This window comes from Leucoraja erinacea, chromosome 8 (genome assembly GCF_028641065.1).
Source record: "Leucoraja erinacea ecotype New England chromosome 8, Leri_hhj_1, whole genome shotgun sequence".
Classification (NCBI taxonomy): domain Eukaryota; kingdom Metazoa; phylum Chordata; class Chondrichthyes; order Rajiformes; family Rajidae; genus Leucoraja; species Leucoraja erinaceus.
In genome coordinates this window covers 73,260,214-73,277,878 of record NC_073384.1, presented here as the reverse complement: position 1 = coordinate 73,277,878, position 17,665 = coordinate 73,260,214, and the positions used below count along the sequence as shown (strand labels likewise).

Here is a 17,665-nt window from a genome sequence, read left to right as displayed (position 1 = left end):
GCACTTGTACCAGACGTTGGTGAGGCCACATTTAGAGTTTTGTGGTTAGTTCTGGACACCATGTTATAGGAAAGATGTTGCCAAGCTGGAAAGGGTATGGGAAGCTGGAAGATTTACGAGGAATTTGCCAGGTCTGGAGGGGGCTGAGCTATAGATTAGATTAGATTAGATTAGATTCAACTTTATTGACATTGCACAAATACGAGTACAGGTGCAACGAAATGCAGTTTAGCATCTAATCAGAGTACAAAGTAGTAAAATGCTGATTAAAACAATATGTACAATGTGGGTAAATTAATCTAGTACATAGGCAAATAAATATATACAGTTAAAAGGGTATAACAGATAGCTAGCGTCAGGCCTGTGAGTTCAGCAGGGTAATGGTATTTTGGAAGAAGCTGTTCCTCAGCCTGCTGGTGCGAGACCTGAGGCTCCTGTACCGCCTCCCTGATGGGAGGAGGGCAAACAGTCCATGGTTGGGGTGCGAGGGGTCCTTAATGATTTTGCCAGCCCGCCTCAAGACACCGTGTGCGGTGAAGGGCAGCCATGGCAGGGAGCGGGGCACCGATGATGTGATGGGTGGTTTTCACCACCCGTTGCAGTGCCTTCCTGTCAGCTGTGGTGCAGCTGCTGTACCATACCGTGAAGCAGGTGGTCAGGATGCTTTCGATGGTACAGCGGTAGAAGTTGGACAGGATCTGGGGGGGACAGGTGAACTTTCTTGAGCCTCCTCAGAAAGTAGAGGCGCTGCTACGCCTTTTTAATTGCCGCGCCCCAGAGCCTATAGGGAGAGGATGAGTGGTTGGCACTTTATTCCATGGAGCGTGGGAGGATGAGGTGCGATCTTATAGAGGTGTTTAAAATCATGAGAGGAATAGATCAGGTAAATGCACAGTCTCTTGCCCAGAGTAGGGGAATCGAGGACCAGAGGACATAGGTTTAAGGTGAAGGGGAAAAGATTGAATAGGAATCTGAGGGGTAACTTTTTCACACAGAGGGTGGTGGGTGTATGGAACAAGCTGCCAGAGGAGGTAATTGAGGCCGGGACTTATCCCAATATTTAAGAAACAGTTAGACAAGTACATGGATAGGACAGATTTGGAGGGATATGGACCAAGCGCAGGCAGGTGGGACTAGTGTAGCTGGGACATGTTGGCCGGTGTGGGCAGGTTGGGCCTGTTTCCACACTGTATGACTCTATGAATAAGATTAATTCTTAGTAAATTAACAATAAAAACCTGGAATAGGACGACGTCCCCGAAGGCATTGCTTAGACAGAACACATTTTCTTTCTTGGGGTGTTCTGGTATCGGCTGCACAATGCTATCCTCTGTGAACAAGGCGTATCTGGGTACACTGCTCTGCTCCATGTATGTTTTCCCATTGGTCTCATAAAATAGCAGCGTGCAACCTTCAACAAGAAAAGCAAAAAACAAATGTTTACTTGAAGTGCCACACATAAACATAATTTAGTCTAGTCTAGTTTCTAGTTTCGAGACACAGCGCGAAAACAGGCCCTTCGGCCCACTGAGTCCGTTACCGACCAGCGATCCCCGCACATTAACACTACCCTACACACACTTGGGACCATTTTACATTCATGCCATGCCAATTAACTGACAAACCTGTGCGCCTTTGGAGCGTGGGAGGAAACCGAAGATCTCGAAGAAAACCCACATGGGTAATGGGAAAAACGTACAAACTCCGTAGTCGGGATCGGACCCAGCACTGTAAATGGCCTGTCCCACTTGGGTTGTCACTTACGTGACAGGCTGGTCCCGCGCGTCATCATGCACTTGCACAGCCGTCTGGAGCGCGTGACATCATTTATAGATGGACACAAAATGCTGGAGTAACTCAGCGGGACCGGCAGCATCTCTGGAGAGAAGGAATGGGTGACATTTCGGGTCGAGCCCCTTCTTCAGTCTGAAAGAAGGGTCTTGACCCGCAACGTCACCTATTCTTTCTCTCCAGAGGTGCTGCCGGTCCCGCCGAGTTACTCCAGCATTTTGTGTCCATCTTCAATTTTCTTGGCCCCGCTCTGGGAGTAGAAGTGGGGGGCGGATCCGGACCGCAGCGGCCGTGAGCCCCAGGCCGAGCTCGCCGATCATTTGCCTGCTTCTGCTGCTGTTGAAGGTGAGACCGTTGTGTCTTGGGCCTGTCCCACTTTGGTCGTCAGTTAGTCGACAGGCTGGTGGCGCGCTAAGATTTCGTTCAGGGCGAAGTCCACACTCCTCCACACCACTCCATGCGACAGCCCCGCGCTACCCACACGCTACCCCACGCACTACCCACATGCTACCCACACGCTAGCAGATCGCGTAAATGGCGCGCGAAAGACAGCCAAGTGGGACATGCCCTTAAGCGCTGTAAGGCAGCAACTCTATCACTGCTGCGCCACCGTGCTGCCCATAATTGTTGCAGACAGCTTGGGGCCAGTCAACCTTTTACAGATTAGCTCCCTGCGCTTAGTGACAAGAATGTTTCAAATTGATTTCCTTCAAATTTGTTAAAGACTTGCATTTAAAACACCCGCAGGGATAGTGCCAAAAGATCATAACATGACTTACTCCTTCTCTTGTCAAAAATCAATTGACTAAAGTAGCAAAAAGAAGAAAGTCGTGTTTTCAGGGGGCCATTGGAGGTGAATGATCAATTCTCTCTGTGTACATAACAATGACAAAACATCCACAGAGAAATTTAAATCAAGCATTTGACTGGAATATAGTCAAAAGTGGTTAAGACACAAAATGGTGGAGTAACTCAGCGGGACAGGCAGCATCTCTGGATAGAAGGAATGGGCGACATTTCGGGTTGAGACTGGGAGTCGAGGGTAATCGAGGACCAGAGAAAAAGGTTTAAGGTGAAGGGGAAAAGATTTAATAGGAATCTGAGGGGTCAATTTTACACACAAAGAGTGGTGGGTGTATGGACCCTTGGGTCTCGACCTGAAATGTCACCCATTCCATCCATCCAGAGATGTTGCCTGGCCCATATAACCATATAACAATTACAGCACGGAAACAGGCCATCTCGGCCCTACAAGTCCGTGCCGAACAACTTTTTTCCCTTAGTCCCACCTGCCTGCACTCATACCATAACCCTCCATTCCCTTCTCATCCATATGCCTATCCAATTTATTTTTAAATGATACCAACTAACCTGCCTCCACCACTTCCACTGGAAGCTCATTCCACACCGCTACCACTCTCTGAGTAAAGAAGTTCCCCCTCATGTTACCCATAAACTTCTGTCCCTTAATTCTCAAGTCATGTCCTCTTGCTTGAATCTTCCCTATTCTCAAAGGGAAAAGCTGATCCACATCAAATCTGTCTATCCCTCTCATCATTTTAAAAACCTCTATCAAGTCCCCACTTAACCTTCTGCGCTCCAGAGAATAAAGACCTAGTTGAGGCCCGTTGAGTTACTCCAGCATTTTGTGTCTACCTTCGGCATTAACCAGCATCTGCAGTTCCTTCCTACACACCTCGCCAAATGGGACACATTTTATGAAGCTAGAATGTTAAATGGGAACAGAAAGGTACTTTTTAACCTGCGTGTCAATTTGACTTCAGTACTGCACTGTCATCTATCACTCAAGTGAAACAAATTTCAGTTTCAGAGGCCGTGAGACCCAAGTAAATTTCTAAAAATAATGTAATTATTTAACCATTTTTCCCCACTTTGTTCATGAGTTTACTGTACGAGCGAATGCCAACCATACTGTACCAATTCTGGATTGTAATGGTTACCTTTGAGAGAAACCCAATACTGTCTCCACTTTCTGCGAGGGGCAAGCTCCAATTTCCTTTCCTTCTGATGAGTAACGAGGGGTTTAAAGGACAACCAGCCGGCCTTTCGCACGCATCCCTGTTCTTTTTCAAACAGCAGGTCCAGCTGCTCCAGGGAGTTGAAGGAATCGCTGCTGCTGTCCTCACTCCCTGTGGATAGGTCCGTGATGTCCATTGACATGTGGCCCATTTCCAACTCGCGCATGAAGTTCTCGTAAATGCTCTGCCGCAGGACGTCATTGCCGACTGCGTTGGTCGAGTTGCTCCTGGGCGGCAGTGTGTAGCTGAAGCCCGACGACCACAGGGAACTCGGTGCCTGGGACGGAGAGCTGGCGTCTCCAGTCAACCCATCAATACCACTGTCACAATACTCATTGACATCCTTGGATCTGGAGTCCTGCAAAAATTGGGAAAGAAAAAATGGTTTTGGAAAATCATTTCTGAAGGGGTTGGACAATTTCAGTATTATTAGACACAAAGTGCTGGAGTAACTCGGGGGGGTCAGGCAGCATCTCTGGGGAACATGGATAGGTGACGTTTCTGGTCAAGACCAGTTTGAAGGTCATGACCCAAAGCGTCATCTCTCCATGTTCTCCATGGCAACCACCATTTGTAGTTCCTTATTTCAAGTATTATTACTTTCCACTCAAGCGTGATGAGATTCTTCACCACATTTAATATATATGAGAGAACAGCAGGAACAATAAAATAATTTAGAATTGCTGCAGTACACTGAACGGCCACATCTACCTTAGCGTTTAATGGTAACACAATCCAATGTGAAGGTAAATTATGTCCCATTAACATTAGCCCCACATCCCTCTTAACCTGTCCTATCTGTTATACAAAGGTCTGGGATGTACTTCCTACAGCACAATCTGCCACAGACAATGATGGTCCAATTCTACACGGCCATTGTAGAGTCTGTTCTCACCTTCTCCATCATGGTCTGGTTTGGCTCAGCCACCAAGCACGACACCTGGAGGCTGCAGCGAATCGTCCGATCAGCTGAGAAGGTTATTGGCTGCAACCTTCCCTCCATTGATGAACTGTACACTGCAAGGGCCAGGAAGCGAGCGGACAAGATCATCTCTGACCCCTCTCACCCTGGCCACAAACTCTTTGAATCACTTCCCTCTGGAAGGCGACTCCGGACTGTCAAAGCTGCCACAGCCAGACATAAAAACTGTTTTTATCCACGAGTAGTAGCTCCACTCAACAGCCAAAAATCTGTAGTCTCCCTTTGATCTGGTATTTTGTTGGTTCACATGCTTGATTAATGGTGTTTTATCAGTAATGTTTTATTATTATTAATGTTTAGTGTTTTCTGAGTCATTCGTAATTGTCACTGTATGTCATGTTGTTACTTGTGGGCGGAGCACCAAGGCAAATTCCTTGTATGTGAATACTTGGCCAATAAACTTACTTACTTACTTAATACGAGGGTTTACTGTATGCATATTTTTCTTCTCATCAAACCCATCAGAATTGTCAACATTTCCACTTAACCTTTGCTCCGAGGACAACAATCAGCTTCTCCAGATGAAGGAAGAGGATTTCCATCATTCTTGGGACCATTTCAGGAAACCCTGGTTGACACCCCAGGATCCGGTTGACACCCCAATTATCCCAGGAATGAGTGGGTTAACATATGATGAGCGTTTGACTGCACTTGGCCTGTACTCACTGGAGTTTAGAAGGATGAGAGGAGACCTCAGTGAAACATAGCGAATAGTGGAAGGGTTGGGTAGAGTGGATGTGGAGAGGATGTTTCCACTAGTGGGAGAGTCTAGGACCAGAGATCGTAGCCTCAGGATAAAAGGGCGTTCCTTTAGGATGGAGACAAGGAGGAACCTCTCCAGTCAAAGGGCGAATCTGTGGAATTAATGCCACAGAAGGCTGTGGAGGCCAAGTCAATGGATATTTTTAAGGCAGAGACATATAGATTCCTGATTAGTTCGGATGTCAGGGGTTATGGGGAGAAGGCAAGAGACTAGGATAGAGGGGGAGAGTTAGATCAGCCATGATTGAATGGCAGAGTAGTGGGCCGAATGGCCTAATTTAGCTCCTCACATGACCTAATTTCTGATATTTCAAACATTTTGTGCTCTGTGTCTATACAGTGAAGGGGGTAATATATTATTTTAAAGGCCTTAATTTGTCCTGTAGCTTCCTAAACCTTGCGTAATGGCCACATATCTACACCCAATCCAGACCTGGCTTCATCTTTCTTCTTTTAAAGCAAGTCTAAGTCGTCTTTTCGACATCATTTTTTCACTACAAATGTTAACTAATATCATAAAATATTCACAGTGCGATGTTTTTCTCCTCTACACAAGGAAATAAAGAGCCGATTCGGGGTGGCAGTGGCACATATCTTAATGGCCACAGAGAGAACATGCAAACTCCACACAGACAGTACTTGAAGGCAGAACTGAACCCTGGCCATTGGTGCCGTGAACCAAATGCAGGGCTGGTTAAAAGGACAATCGTGAGCATTCTACGTGGGCGGTCACGGTGGTGCAGTGGTAGAGTTGCTGCCTTACACCAAATGCAGCGCTGGAGTCACGGGTTCAATCCCGACTAGGGGTGCTTGCCTGTATGGAGTTTGTACAGGCAAGTGACCTGCGTGGGTTTTCTCCGATGTCTCCAGTTTCCTCCCACACTCCAAACATGTACATGTTTGTAGGTTAATTGGCTTAGTGTAAATGTTAAAATTGTCCGTAGTGGGTGTAGGATAGTGTTAATGTGCAGGGATCGCTGGTCGGTGTGGACCCGGTGGGCCGAAGGGCCTGTTTCCATGCAGTATCTCTAAATATCAGTGCAACTGATACATAGGATTTTATCATCAGAAAGTGAGACATGACAGATAGCACATATTTTACAAGAGGTTGGTTTTATTAGGTAAAGTGATGCCTCAAGATAAAAGTTAAGCCTCGCACAATTTCATTTAGTTTACCTTTTTTCACTTAGTCGTGAAATTTTTGATGCAAACCAAATCATCCGGATCATAAAAGGTAGGTGCAGGAGTAGGCCATTCAGCCCTTCGAGCCAGCACCGCCATTCAATATGACCATGGATGATCATCCTAAATCAGTACCCCGTTCCAGCCTTCTACCCATATCCCTTGAGTCCATTAGCCCTGAGAGCTATATCTGACTCTCTCTTGAAAACATCCAGTGAATTGGCCTCCGCTGTCTTCTGTGGCAGAGAGTTCCGCGTGCAAGAAATACATACTTATCCTGCTGGGATGATGTTCCACCATCCAGCCAAGCACGTTAAAGAAACAGTTGCCAATTAGTGAGGTTAATTAATTTGTGCAGGATATGCAAAATGTGCAATGCATTTGGCATTTGGCTTGTACTCTGCTGGGATGTTGATCAGATGTAACTACTGGTGATATTAACAGCTTGCAGGAGATTAGGTATACTTCAGTATGGCACAGTCAGAATTACACGGCATGCAAACAGCCCTGAAGATAGACACAAAATACTGGAGAAACTCAGCAGGGCGGCCAGCATCTCTGGATGGAAAGTATGAGTGATGTATTGGGTCGAGACCTTTCTTCAGACTGAGAGTCAGGGGGGAGGAGGACACAGAGATATGGAAGGGTAAGGTGTGAAAATGAGAGAACAAAGAGCATGAAGTTTGAGGAAAATGTAGACTAGATCAATATTAGCTAGGGCATAGAGCACTAGAGTTTAATATTGAACCCGGGCTGCGAGATGGGTACTTTATTCAAGTCTTAACTTCAAGGCATATCAGTAGTCCTTATATAGAGTGATAAAGAGTAGAAATAAGCCCTTTGGCCCAACTTGCCCACACCGGCCAACTTGTCCCTGCTACGCTAGTCCCACCTGCCTGTGTTCAGCCCATATCAATAGACAATAGACAATAGGTGCAGGAGTAGGCCATTCGGCCCTTCGAGCCAGCACCGCCATTCAATGTGATCATGGCTGATCATCCCCAATCAGTACCTCGTTCCTGCCTTCTCCCCATATCCCCTGACTCCGCTATCTTTAAGAGCTCTATCCAACTCTCTCTTGAAAGTATCCCTCCTAACCTGCCCTATCCATACACTTGACTAACTGTTTCTTAAATGTTGGAATTGTCCCTGCCTCAACCATCTCCTCCGGTAGCTTGTTGCAAACACCCACCACATTTTGTGTACCCCTCAGATTCCTATGAAATCTTTTCCCCTTTACCTTAAACCTATGTCCTCTGGTCCTCGATTCACCTACTCTGGTCAAGAGACAGTGGGTCTACTCGATCTATCCCTCTCATGAGTCCTAAGTAGTCCTTATAACATAGGTACATGCAGGACGTCTGAAGGTTCATGGTACATGCGATACAAATTATACACAATATGCTGCAGGATTTCATAGAATTTTTTTTTCATCCATAGCACTAGACAGTGGCATTTAAGGGCGGCACGGTGACGCAACCGGTAGAATTGCTGCCTTACAGCGCTTGCAGTGCCCGGGTGCGATCCCGACTACGGGTGCTGTCTGTATGGAGTTTGTACGTTCTCCTTGTGACCTGCGTGGGTTTTCTCCGAGATCCTCGGTTTCCTCCCACACTCCAAAGATGTACAGGTATGTAGGTACATTGACTTGGTAGAAATGTAAAAATTGTCCCTAGTTTGTGTAAGATAGTGTTAATGTACAGGGATCGCTGGTCGGCATGGACCCAGTGGGCCGAAGGGCCTGTTTCTGCGCTGTATCGCTAAACTAAACTAAACTGCTTGAAACAAATTCCTTCAGCTGGGCAAGAAACTCAGTTGGGGGTTCCAGAGAGTACATTCCTCGGTATCAAATATTGAAAAACAAATTTGAAAGTTTAGCTATTAGATTCAAAGAAAGAAAAATTACTTGGCATAGACTATAGAAAAACTCAACTTCAATACAAAATATTTTCTCCCAGACATATGGGAACTCAGGAAATAGAAGATCAGCAAGTCTTTAAGCAGTACCCTTCTTCTGAAATGAGAAGACACAAAGTGGTGGAGTAACTCAATGGGTCTCTGAAGAACATGTTTTGGGTCAGCACCATTCTTCAGGGTAATTGTAGTGTGAATGTAGTGTGAATGAGGGGGAGAAAACTGGAAGAGACGGGGATGGTGGCAGTAAAGTTGCTGCCTTAAGATGTGGATTACAAACATGTCCGAGACGCTACATTTGGAAAATATTAGGCTTGTCTTGGCAGAAAAACCACATCAATTTTTAAAGACATGGACACACCCTTTACCGAATTCTTACAAGAATAGTATGGTGCAACACAACTTTGGATTTAAATGCAACTATGGGTCGGGTGAGGTGGGGGGGGGACGAGAGGCAGGTATATCCACTTTTTTTTTTTCTTTTTTTTTCTTTTTTTTTTTTTTTCCTTTTCCTCTCTTCCATATTTTTTCACTCTTTGAACACACTAGCGTGGTAGTCTAGGGGTCCTATCTTTTCACCTTTCACTTTTTCTCTTTCTTGGTCTTCCTCTTTTCTTTTCCCTTATGTTCAAGTTAAAAGGTTAAAATTGAAGCTGAACAATAACTGTATAATTTTATATGCCGAATGTTTTGTTCTTGTACATTTGCTTCGAATAAAAATAATCTTTAAAAATTAAAATAAATGAATAAATAAATAAATAGAGATTTTAAAAGTTGCTGCCTTACGGCGTCAGAGAAAGGGGGTTCGATCCTGACTACGGGCGCTGTCTGTACGGAGTTTGTACGTTCTCCCCGTGAGTTTTCTCCGAGATTTTTGGTTTCCTCCCACTCTCCAAAGATGGCTAGGTGCAAAAGTAAAATTGTCCCTAGTGTGTGTAGCATAGTGTTAGTGTGCGGGGATAGTTGGTCGGCGCGGACTCGGTGGTCTGAAGGGCCTGTTTCCGCGCTGTATCTCCAAAACGAAAGTGCCGATAGCTCCAACTCTTTCAACAGAATTGAATGCACAAGCGACTTGGTTAATTTGCAGAGGCTTCCGTGTCCAGTTGTGAAATAAAAATGTTCCTTACCTGTAGTTTTCTTTTCTTCCTGGTGAGGCTGCCAGTCCAGGCACTTAAGCGGCGCATTCGGCTCTTTAAGGCAGTCCGGGAGGAGCCGTCCTCAGCGAGGTGCTTGGGCTTTCTGCACGGGAGTGTATACGAGGAATACTGTATGGGGCCTTTGTCTTCCTCATCGGATGGCACATTCATGCACTTGGAGAAGTCATCCTCAAACAATTTCTTGCTGTTTAAAGCCGCTGTGTTTCTGTGGTGCAGTGGGAACTCATTCCCTGTGGGAACGCACTGCCCTGCCCCAGCGTCGCTGTACATTGCTTGAAGGGAAGAGAGAGATGACTTCTGGAAAGGTTGCTCATCAGTTGGCAAAACGTTCCCTTGGTGGCTCGAATCAGTAGCCTTGGCGGTTGTGTATGCGTTATCAAAATCATTGGCACATGCATGGTGTCCCCATTGTGAATCACACCAGGAATATTCAGAGCTTATTGAGCTGCGCTTGCTTGATTTCAATCTTCCCTCGTCCAGGGGAAGGCACTGGTCTATCATGTATTCTGTCCTGCCTTCAATCTGCACCTCATTTTGCTTACAGGGATGCGATTCCATCGCAGTTGAGTATCTCAGCAGCTGAACTGGCCCTGGGGAATCCTCACAGGTTGGTTTCCCATGGCCATTCCCAGCGCCACTGTGAAACTCCACTCTCAGGTTGCCGTCAAATCTTCCCAGCGTTTTGATGAGGACTTTCGGACTGCATTCTCCTTCTGCTTTCTTTGCTTGCATTGCATCTTCAGCTAGGCCGTGCCCGTTCACAACGGAGCCATTGTACACCAGAGTTTGATTCTGATCATCTGCCTTGTCGAGAATGAAAGGGAATTTATTCCTGGGCAGTAACCGAGGCTCGTTGCTGCAGTCGTGCTTGCGCATGTGACTGAGGTGGCATCTGCTGTCAGCGTTGCTATTGCCCACCACTAAAGCTTCGCACTGCCGTGCAGCGGCATTGAGTGAGAAGCGCTGGTTGGTTTTGTGTTGGGAGAGGCAGTTTCTACCCAGTGACCTCGCTTTGTAACTGATGCTGTTGCCGCCGTGACCCCAGCCAAAGGAAGAACGGGACTTTTCATCCTTAATGTGGACACTTCGAATTTTAAGAGCGCATGTCTTCTGCCTGGTCATAGGAGTGGCCTTCCCCTCAATGCTGTTGTCGCCTTTAGTTCCCTGGAGGTTATACTGGCTGTCTGAATTCCCCATCTTGCACTGAATGAAGGAAACAGAGATATCGTTATGGGCCTATCAGCAAAAATGAAAACAACCAGCAACTGTAATCAATGCATCTCAACTAGTTTTCACTAAAATACTTTAAAACCTGTTGCATTCACTTCTGGATTCAATTACACTATTTCATTCGTATTTTAAATCAGATTTGTACAGTGCAATGGCTCCTGCTTACCAATGAACATATTTTTCTACTGGAAATTGATGTACATCCGGGAACAGCAGTAAATAGTGCCAGAGGCTTATGGGGCTGTCCCACTTAGGCGACTATTTAGGTGACTGCAAGAGCATATGCAGTCGCCACATGGTCGTGGGTGGTTGCCGGGGTCGCCTTCATGGTCGTGAGGAATTCCCGCATTCTGGAAACTAGTCGCGGCCTCATTATGGTCGCCGTGAATTTTTCAACATGTTGAAAAATTAGCGGCGACTATAATGAAGCCGCCATGGAGAGTAGCGAGAAGTCTCGTGCCGTAGGTGGGTCGCCAGGAGGTCCTCGTGGGTTGCTAGGAGGTCGAAGGCTCTCGTAGGTTCTGCGTAGCCGTGGTGACCAGTGAATTTCATTGGCTCATTGGGGAGAAAAAATACGTAAACAGTAGTTTTCAGAACCAAGGATAACCGACCGGTAATGTTAAATGTCCGCCGAGCTTCACAGCCGTGTATCTCTGACTTCTTAAAGGTTGTCTCCACTTTATCTCCCCCCCCTCTCCCGCTCGTCTAAAGGACTTACCATACACTGTGCTTTCACCGTCTTAATTACGGCACCAACCTTCATCGCGGTGTGTGTCTGTATCACATTGGCTTTGGACCGTGTGAATTTCACTCAGACAGCCCTCCCCCCACTTGCCCTGTCCCCCGTCCTACACAAGTGATGGAGACGGGTAAGAGAAAGAAAGGAGGAGCCCACCCAAGTAGGCTGTTATTGTAGAGGAAGGGACCACAGATGCTGGTTTAAACTAAAGATGGACACAAATGCTGGAGTAAATCAGCGGGTCAGGCAGCATCTCTGGAGAAAAGGAATGGGCGACGTTTTGGGTTGAGACCGTTCTTCAGACTGTGAGTCAGGGGAAAGGGAAAGGGGAGATATAGACGGCGATGTGGGGAGATATAGAACAAATGAATGAAAGATATGCAAAAAAATAACAATGTTAAAGGAAACAGGCCATTGTTAGCTGTGTGCTAGGTGAAAACGAGTTACAGACAATGAGACTCAACAAGACGACTTTGAAGCTGGTACTACGACTTGGATGGGGGAGGGACGGGGAGAGAGGGGTTGAAAGGGTTACTTGAAGTTAGAGAAACCAACAATCATACCGTTGGGTTGTAAGCTGGCCAAGCGGAATACGAGGTGTTGTTCCTCCAATTGGTGTTGGGCCTCACTCTGACAATGGAGGAGGCCCAGGATCAAAATGTCAGTGTGGGAATGGGAGGGGAAGTTAAAGTGTTTGGCAACCGGGAGTTCAGGTAGGTCCAGGCGGGCTGAGCGAAGGTGTTCAGTCTACGTTTGATCTTGCCGATGTAAAAGAGTTCACTCCTTGAAGAACAGATACAGTAGATGAAGTTGGAGGAGGTGCCTCTATAGAAGTTAACCTACAGAAGAGCATCAACACTAACTTAGGGGCTAGATAAGCAAATAAATCTGTGACAGGCATCAGGAGAATGTTAAATAATCAACCACGCCAAATTAATTGTTCTATGAAAAATGGAATTAGCACAGTGAAAAAGCAAAAAGTATATTTCCTGCAAAATTGAGCAAAGTTCGCTGACCAGAAAAATATTAAACTCATTCCTCCGTGCACAGATGCTGCCTATTGCACCAAGTATTTCCAGCACAGTGTCTTTCTATTAGCATAACGGAATGGGAAAAATATATCCAGCATTGCAGGTGATGCAGCGGTAGAGTTGCTGTCTTACAGCACCAGAGACCAGGGTTCAATCCTGACTACGGGTGCTGTCTGTACGGAGTTTGCATTTTCTCCCCGGGACCTGCGTGGGTTTCAGAGATCTTCAGTTTCTTCGCACACTCCAAAGACGTACAGGTTTGTAGGTTAATTGGTTTGGTATAAATGTAAATTGTCCCTAGCAGGGTTCCCACTTAACTTTTTTTCCCTGTTGCCAACCTCGGCAGCTTTTTAGGTTGCCAAATGACAGTTTAGGTGGTAATTTAAGACGGCTTGCATGACGCATGCGATAATGTGCTCGGACAAAGTGCGAAGTGCGTTCCCCTTCCCCTCCCATTTCCAGCTCTCACACAGCCTACTGTCTCTAAAGGCAATTTCAATTATTTCTTTCCACTTTCTGGTTGGATTATTTTTTGAGACCAAGCGCAGGCTCGGTGATCCCCCAACACCCTCTCAATCGACATCCGGTCTGAAGAATCCGGTCTTGCCTATTCCAAATTTCGCTTTCTCCCTCCTTCCCCTCCCTCCATCTCCCACAGACTGTCTCCGCCTCTTCCTTTCTTTTTCCCACCCCTCCCAACATCAGTCTGAAGAAGGATCTCGACCCGAAACATCACCTATTCCTTCGCTCCATAGATGTGCCTCACCCGATGATTTTCTCCAGCTTTGTCTACCAACAGGATCCCACCACTGGCCACATCTTCCATCCCCTGTCGGCTTTCCGCAGAGACCGCTCCCTCCGTAACTCCCTGGTCAATTTGTCCCTTCCCACCCAAACCAACACCTCTCCCGGCACTTTCCCTTGCAACCGCAGGAAATGCTACACTTGTCGCTTTACCACCCCCTTGACTCCATACAAGGACCCAAGCAGTCTTTCCAGGTTCACCTGCACCTCCTCCAACCTCATCTATTGCATCCACTGCTCTAGGTGTCAGCTGCCCTACATCGGTGAGACCAAGCGTAAGCTTGGTGATCACTTCGCCCAACACCTCTGCTCGGTCCGCAATAACCAACCTGATCTCCCGGTTGGTCGGCACTTCAACATCCCCTCCCATTCTGAATCCAACCTTTCTGTCCTGGGCCACCGTAAATTAGAGGAGCAGCACCTCATATTTCGCTTGGGCAGTTCATACCCCAGCGGTATGAACATTGACCTCCAATTTCAGGTAGTCCCTGCTTTCTCCACCGCTTCCCTGGTCTCCCTCAGCCCACTGTCTCCGCCTCTTCCTTTCTTCTTCCAGCCCCTCACCCCCCCTGCACCCTAACATCAGTCTGAAGAAGGGTCTCGACCTGAAACGTCGCCTATTTCCTTTGCTTCATAGATGCTGCCTCACCCGCTGAGTTTCTCCAGCATTTTTGTCTACCCATTCACACCAGTTCTGTTATCCCACTTTCCTCACCCACTCCCTGCACATTAGGGGCAATTTTACAGAGACAAGTTAACCTACAAAGCCAATACGTCTTTGGGATGTGGGAGGAAACCTACACGCTTGCAAGGAGAATGAGCAAATTCAACACAGACAGTGCCCGAGGACAGGATCGAACACAGATCTCTAGCGTGTGAGAAAGCAAGTCCACCAGCTGTGCCACTATATTTTATTTTCCAACACACAAAAAAATATACATCGATAACTTTGGTTACTAAAATAAAAAAGAAACTATCCATTTTCAGTCTTAAATCTCTAAGTGACGCTATGTCCCCCTTTACAGCTACTGTATGTTTAAATTCAGTTTAAGACTATGGGGCAGTACATTGGCCATAAAGTTGCTGCCTAAAATTGCCAAAGACCTGGAATTGATCCTGAATATGGGTGCTGGCTGTATGGGGTTTTATTTTCTAGTTTATAACATTGTTTACAGAGTACTATGTTTACATATTCTGTCGTGCTGCTGCAAGTAAGGATTTCATTGTTCTAACTGGGACGTGAGAGAATAAAACACTCTTGGCTCATTTCGCTAATCTGTGGGATAGAACTAGTGTACGGGTGATCGGTGGTCGGTGTGTATTCAGTGGGCCGAAGGGCCTGTTTCCACGCTGTATCTTTAAATTAAACTAAAAACACGAAAACCAGGCGAAATGTAAAGAAGGGTCTCTACATCGAAACGTCACCCAATTTCTTCTATCCAGAGATGCTGGCTGCTCCATGGAGTTCCCCCCGCACAATTAAAGCATGGAATAGTCTTCACCCTACCAAAGGTACCCAACCAGACGCAACTAAATTTAATCTAGCTCTTTTTTCCCCCAAGAACCATTTTTTGCTTAAGTCCAAGTCAAGAGTCAAGAGAGTTTTATTGCCATGTGTCCCAGATAGGGCAATGACATTCTTGCTTGCTGCAGCACAACAGAATATGTAAACATTATACAAAACAGGAGATAAAAATTCAGTGTGTTTATATACCATAGACCATATATATACACACAATAAATAAGCAGATAAATTGCAATAGGCTGTTATTTTTCAGAGTTTGCAGTTTGGTTGTGGTGGGTCCACTCCAGTTTAAATTCCATTTGGAATATTTTTGGAGGACCAGGGAACCAAGAAGCAAGAGTTACTCCAGGGAGTTACTCCAGCTCCAGGGAGTGATTCTGCGTCGGTTTTCAGCGGTCGCGGTGAGCCGGCGACCGGACAGCAATGGCGGCCAGATCTCCCACAATGCAAAGGGAGGGAGAAAGTGGCCAACACCGCCCGGTTGCCGTGGCAGTGCGCATGTACAGGGCGGTACATGCGCACAACCATGGCCGCTGATGTGCTGGCTGTGGTTGTGTGCATGTGCAGGGGGAGGCTATGCAGGCCGTGACAGTGCGCATGTATAAGGCGGCCTGCCGTGCCGAGCCGAGAGCCGAGACCCGGACACGAAATGGTGGGCGGAGACGGAGAGTGACAGAGAGAGACAGAGATAGAGAGGGGGCCTGCTCAGAATTAAACAATAGGTGGCCCGGGTGCTTGCCAAGCCGGGCAAAATGGCATGGCTTTCAGGTTGCCCGGTGGGACTGTAGGTTGCCACTGGCACCCAGGCAACAGTTAATTTTGAGCCCTGCCTGGTGTGTGTAGGATAGTGTTAATGTGCGGGGATTGCTGGTCAGTGTGGGCCGAAGTGCCTCTTTCCGCGCTGTATCTCTAAACTAAACTAAAATCAATAGCTAAGCCCAATTAATCTGATCCAGAGTTCCAAGTTAAACAATTTGTGCAGTATTCATCAATGCCCACTCAGGAATTTCAATTTCCCCTTTTCCCAAAAACAACGGAATCATTTATAAAACCAGAGTTCTCTTCCAGGTTTCATGTTGGTCGTAACTGTATTCCTATCATTTTCCTATTGGTAATAATCAGCAACAACAACTCTGAACAGGTGGGACAATGTTTCTGCTGTGAATTTATTCTGATGCAACAAACAGCTCATTGATGACAATTAACTACAACTAAATGGCCTTATTCACTCCCCTTTGCTGCAACTTCACCCACCACCAGTCCTGCCACATACAACGTCAACAGTCTTCCAATATAGTACTTCTAAAGTGATCCCTGTGCATCACGCGTTTAAACAAGCACCTGGCCACATATGCACACATGTGCACTAAACAAGCTATTAACGGGCTGTCCCACTGTTCGAGCCAATTCAAGAGCTCTCCCGAGTTTAAAAAAAAATCAAACTCGTGGTAAGCACGTAGAATGTACGTAGCAACTCGTAGCGCTAACGGCAGGTACTCGGGAAACGCAGTAAGCTCGTGAAGACTCGTGAAGATTTTTCAACATGTTGAAAAATGTCCACGAGAGCCCCAAGTACCTACGAGCGGCTATTACCGTAATTTTTGTCTCCCCATTTTTGTCTATCCACAGAGTTCAAATCAGGGGAAACTCGGGAGAACTCTTGAATTAGCTCGTACAGTGGGACAGCCCCTTAAGACAAGACATTAACAACAGAAACAATGGCTACATTTTCTGTTCCTGAACAAACTCAGAGAGGGCAAAATTAAAAAAAGTCAACTGCACCTCACATCTAGTGAAAGCAATTAACACAGGATACAGTGTAGGAACGAACTGCAGATTCTGGCTTTGTTTAGTTTAGTTTAGAGATACAGCGCAGAAACAGGCCCTTCAGCCCACCGGGTCCGCGCCAACCAGCGATCCCTGCATTCAGACCATCCTACACCCACTAGGGACAATTTTTACATTTACCAAGCCAATTAACTTACAAGCTTGCACGTCTTTGGAGTGTGGGAGGAAACCGAAGATCTTGGAGAAAACCCACGCAGATCACGGGGAGAACGTGCAAACTCTGTACAGACAGCGCCCGTGGTCATGATCGAACACGTGTCTCCGGCGCTGCATTCGCTGTAAGGCAGCGACTGCGCTACCGTGACCGCCCACAGTCTACACTAAAGACAGATACAAAATGCTGGAGTCACTCAGTGGGACAGGCAGCATCTCTGGAGAGAAGGAATGGGTGATGTTTCGGGTCGAGACCCTTCTCTTCAGACTGAACACACAACACACTAAGATTTCAGTCTGAAGCTTGCAAACCATCAGCCTGAAGAAGGGTTTCGGCCCGAAACGTCGCCTATTTCCTTCACTCCATAGATGCTGCTGCACCCGCTGAGTTTCTCCAGCATTTTTGTGTACCTAAGGTTTCAATCAACATTTTTTCCAGTCTGGATGACTATGTCAACCAACTATAAAGGAAAGTGTGACCCTGCCCTTCTTTTAACATTCAACATGC

At 46.5% G+C, this 17,665-nt stretch overlaps 1 protein-coding gene across 1 annotated transcript in view; it reads right to left on the bottom strand.

The window, feature by feature from the left end:
- The window catches only part of LOC129699890 (rho guanine nucleotide exchange factor TIAM2-like), a 153,904-nt gene that overhangs the window by 119,057 nt on the left and 17,182 nt on the right, over positions 1-17,665 (bottom strand). The window contains exons 3-5 of the mRNA XM_055640028.1: positions 9,798-11,030; positions 3,753-4,188; positions 1,239-1,411 (exon numbers count right to left, since the gene is read on the bottom strand). Of these exons, the coding sequence (XP_055496003.1) occupies positions 1,239-1,411; positions 3,753-4,188; positions 9,798-11,030 (1,842 nt within the window). The remainder of the gene's footprint in view (positions 1-1,238; positions 1,412-3,752; positions 4,189-9,797; positions 11,031-17,665) is intronic.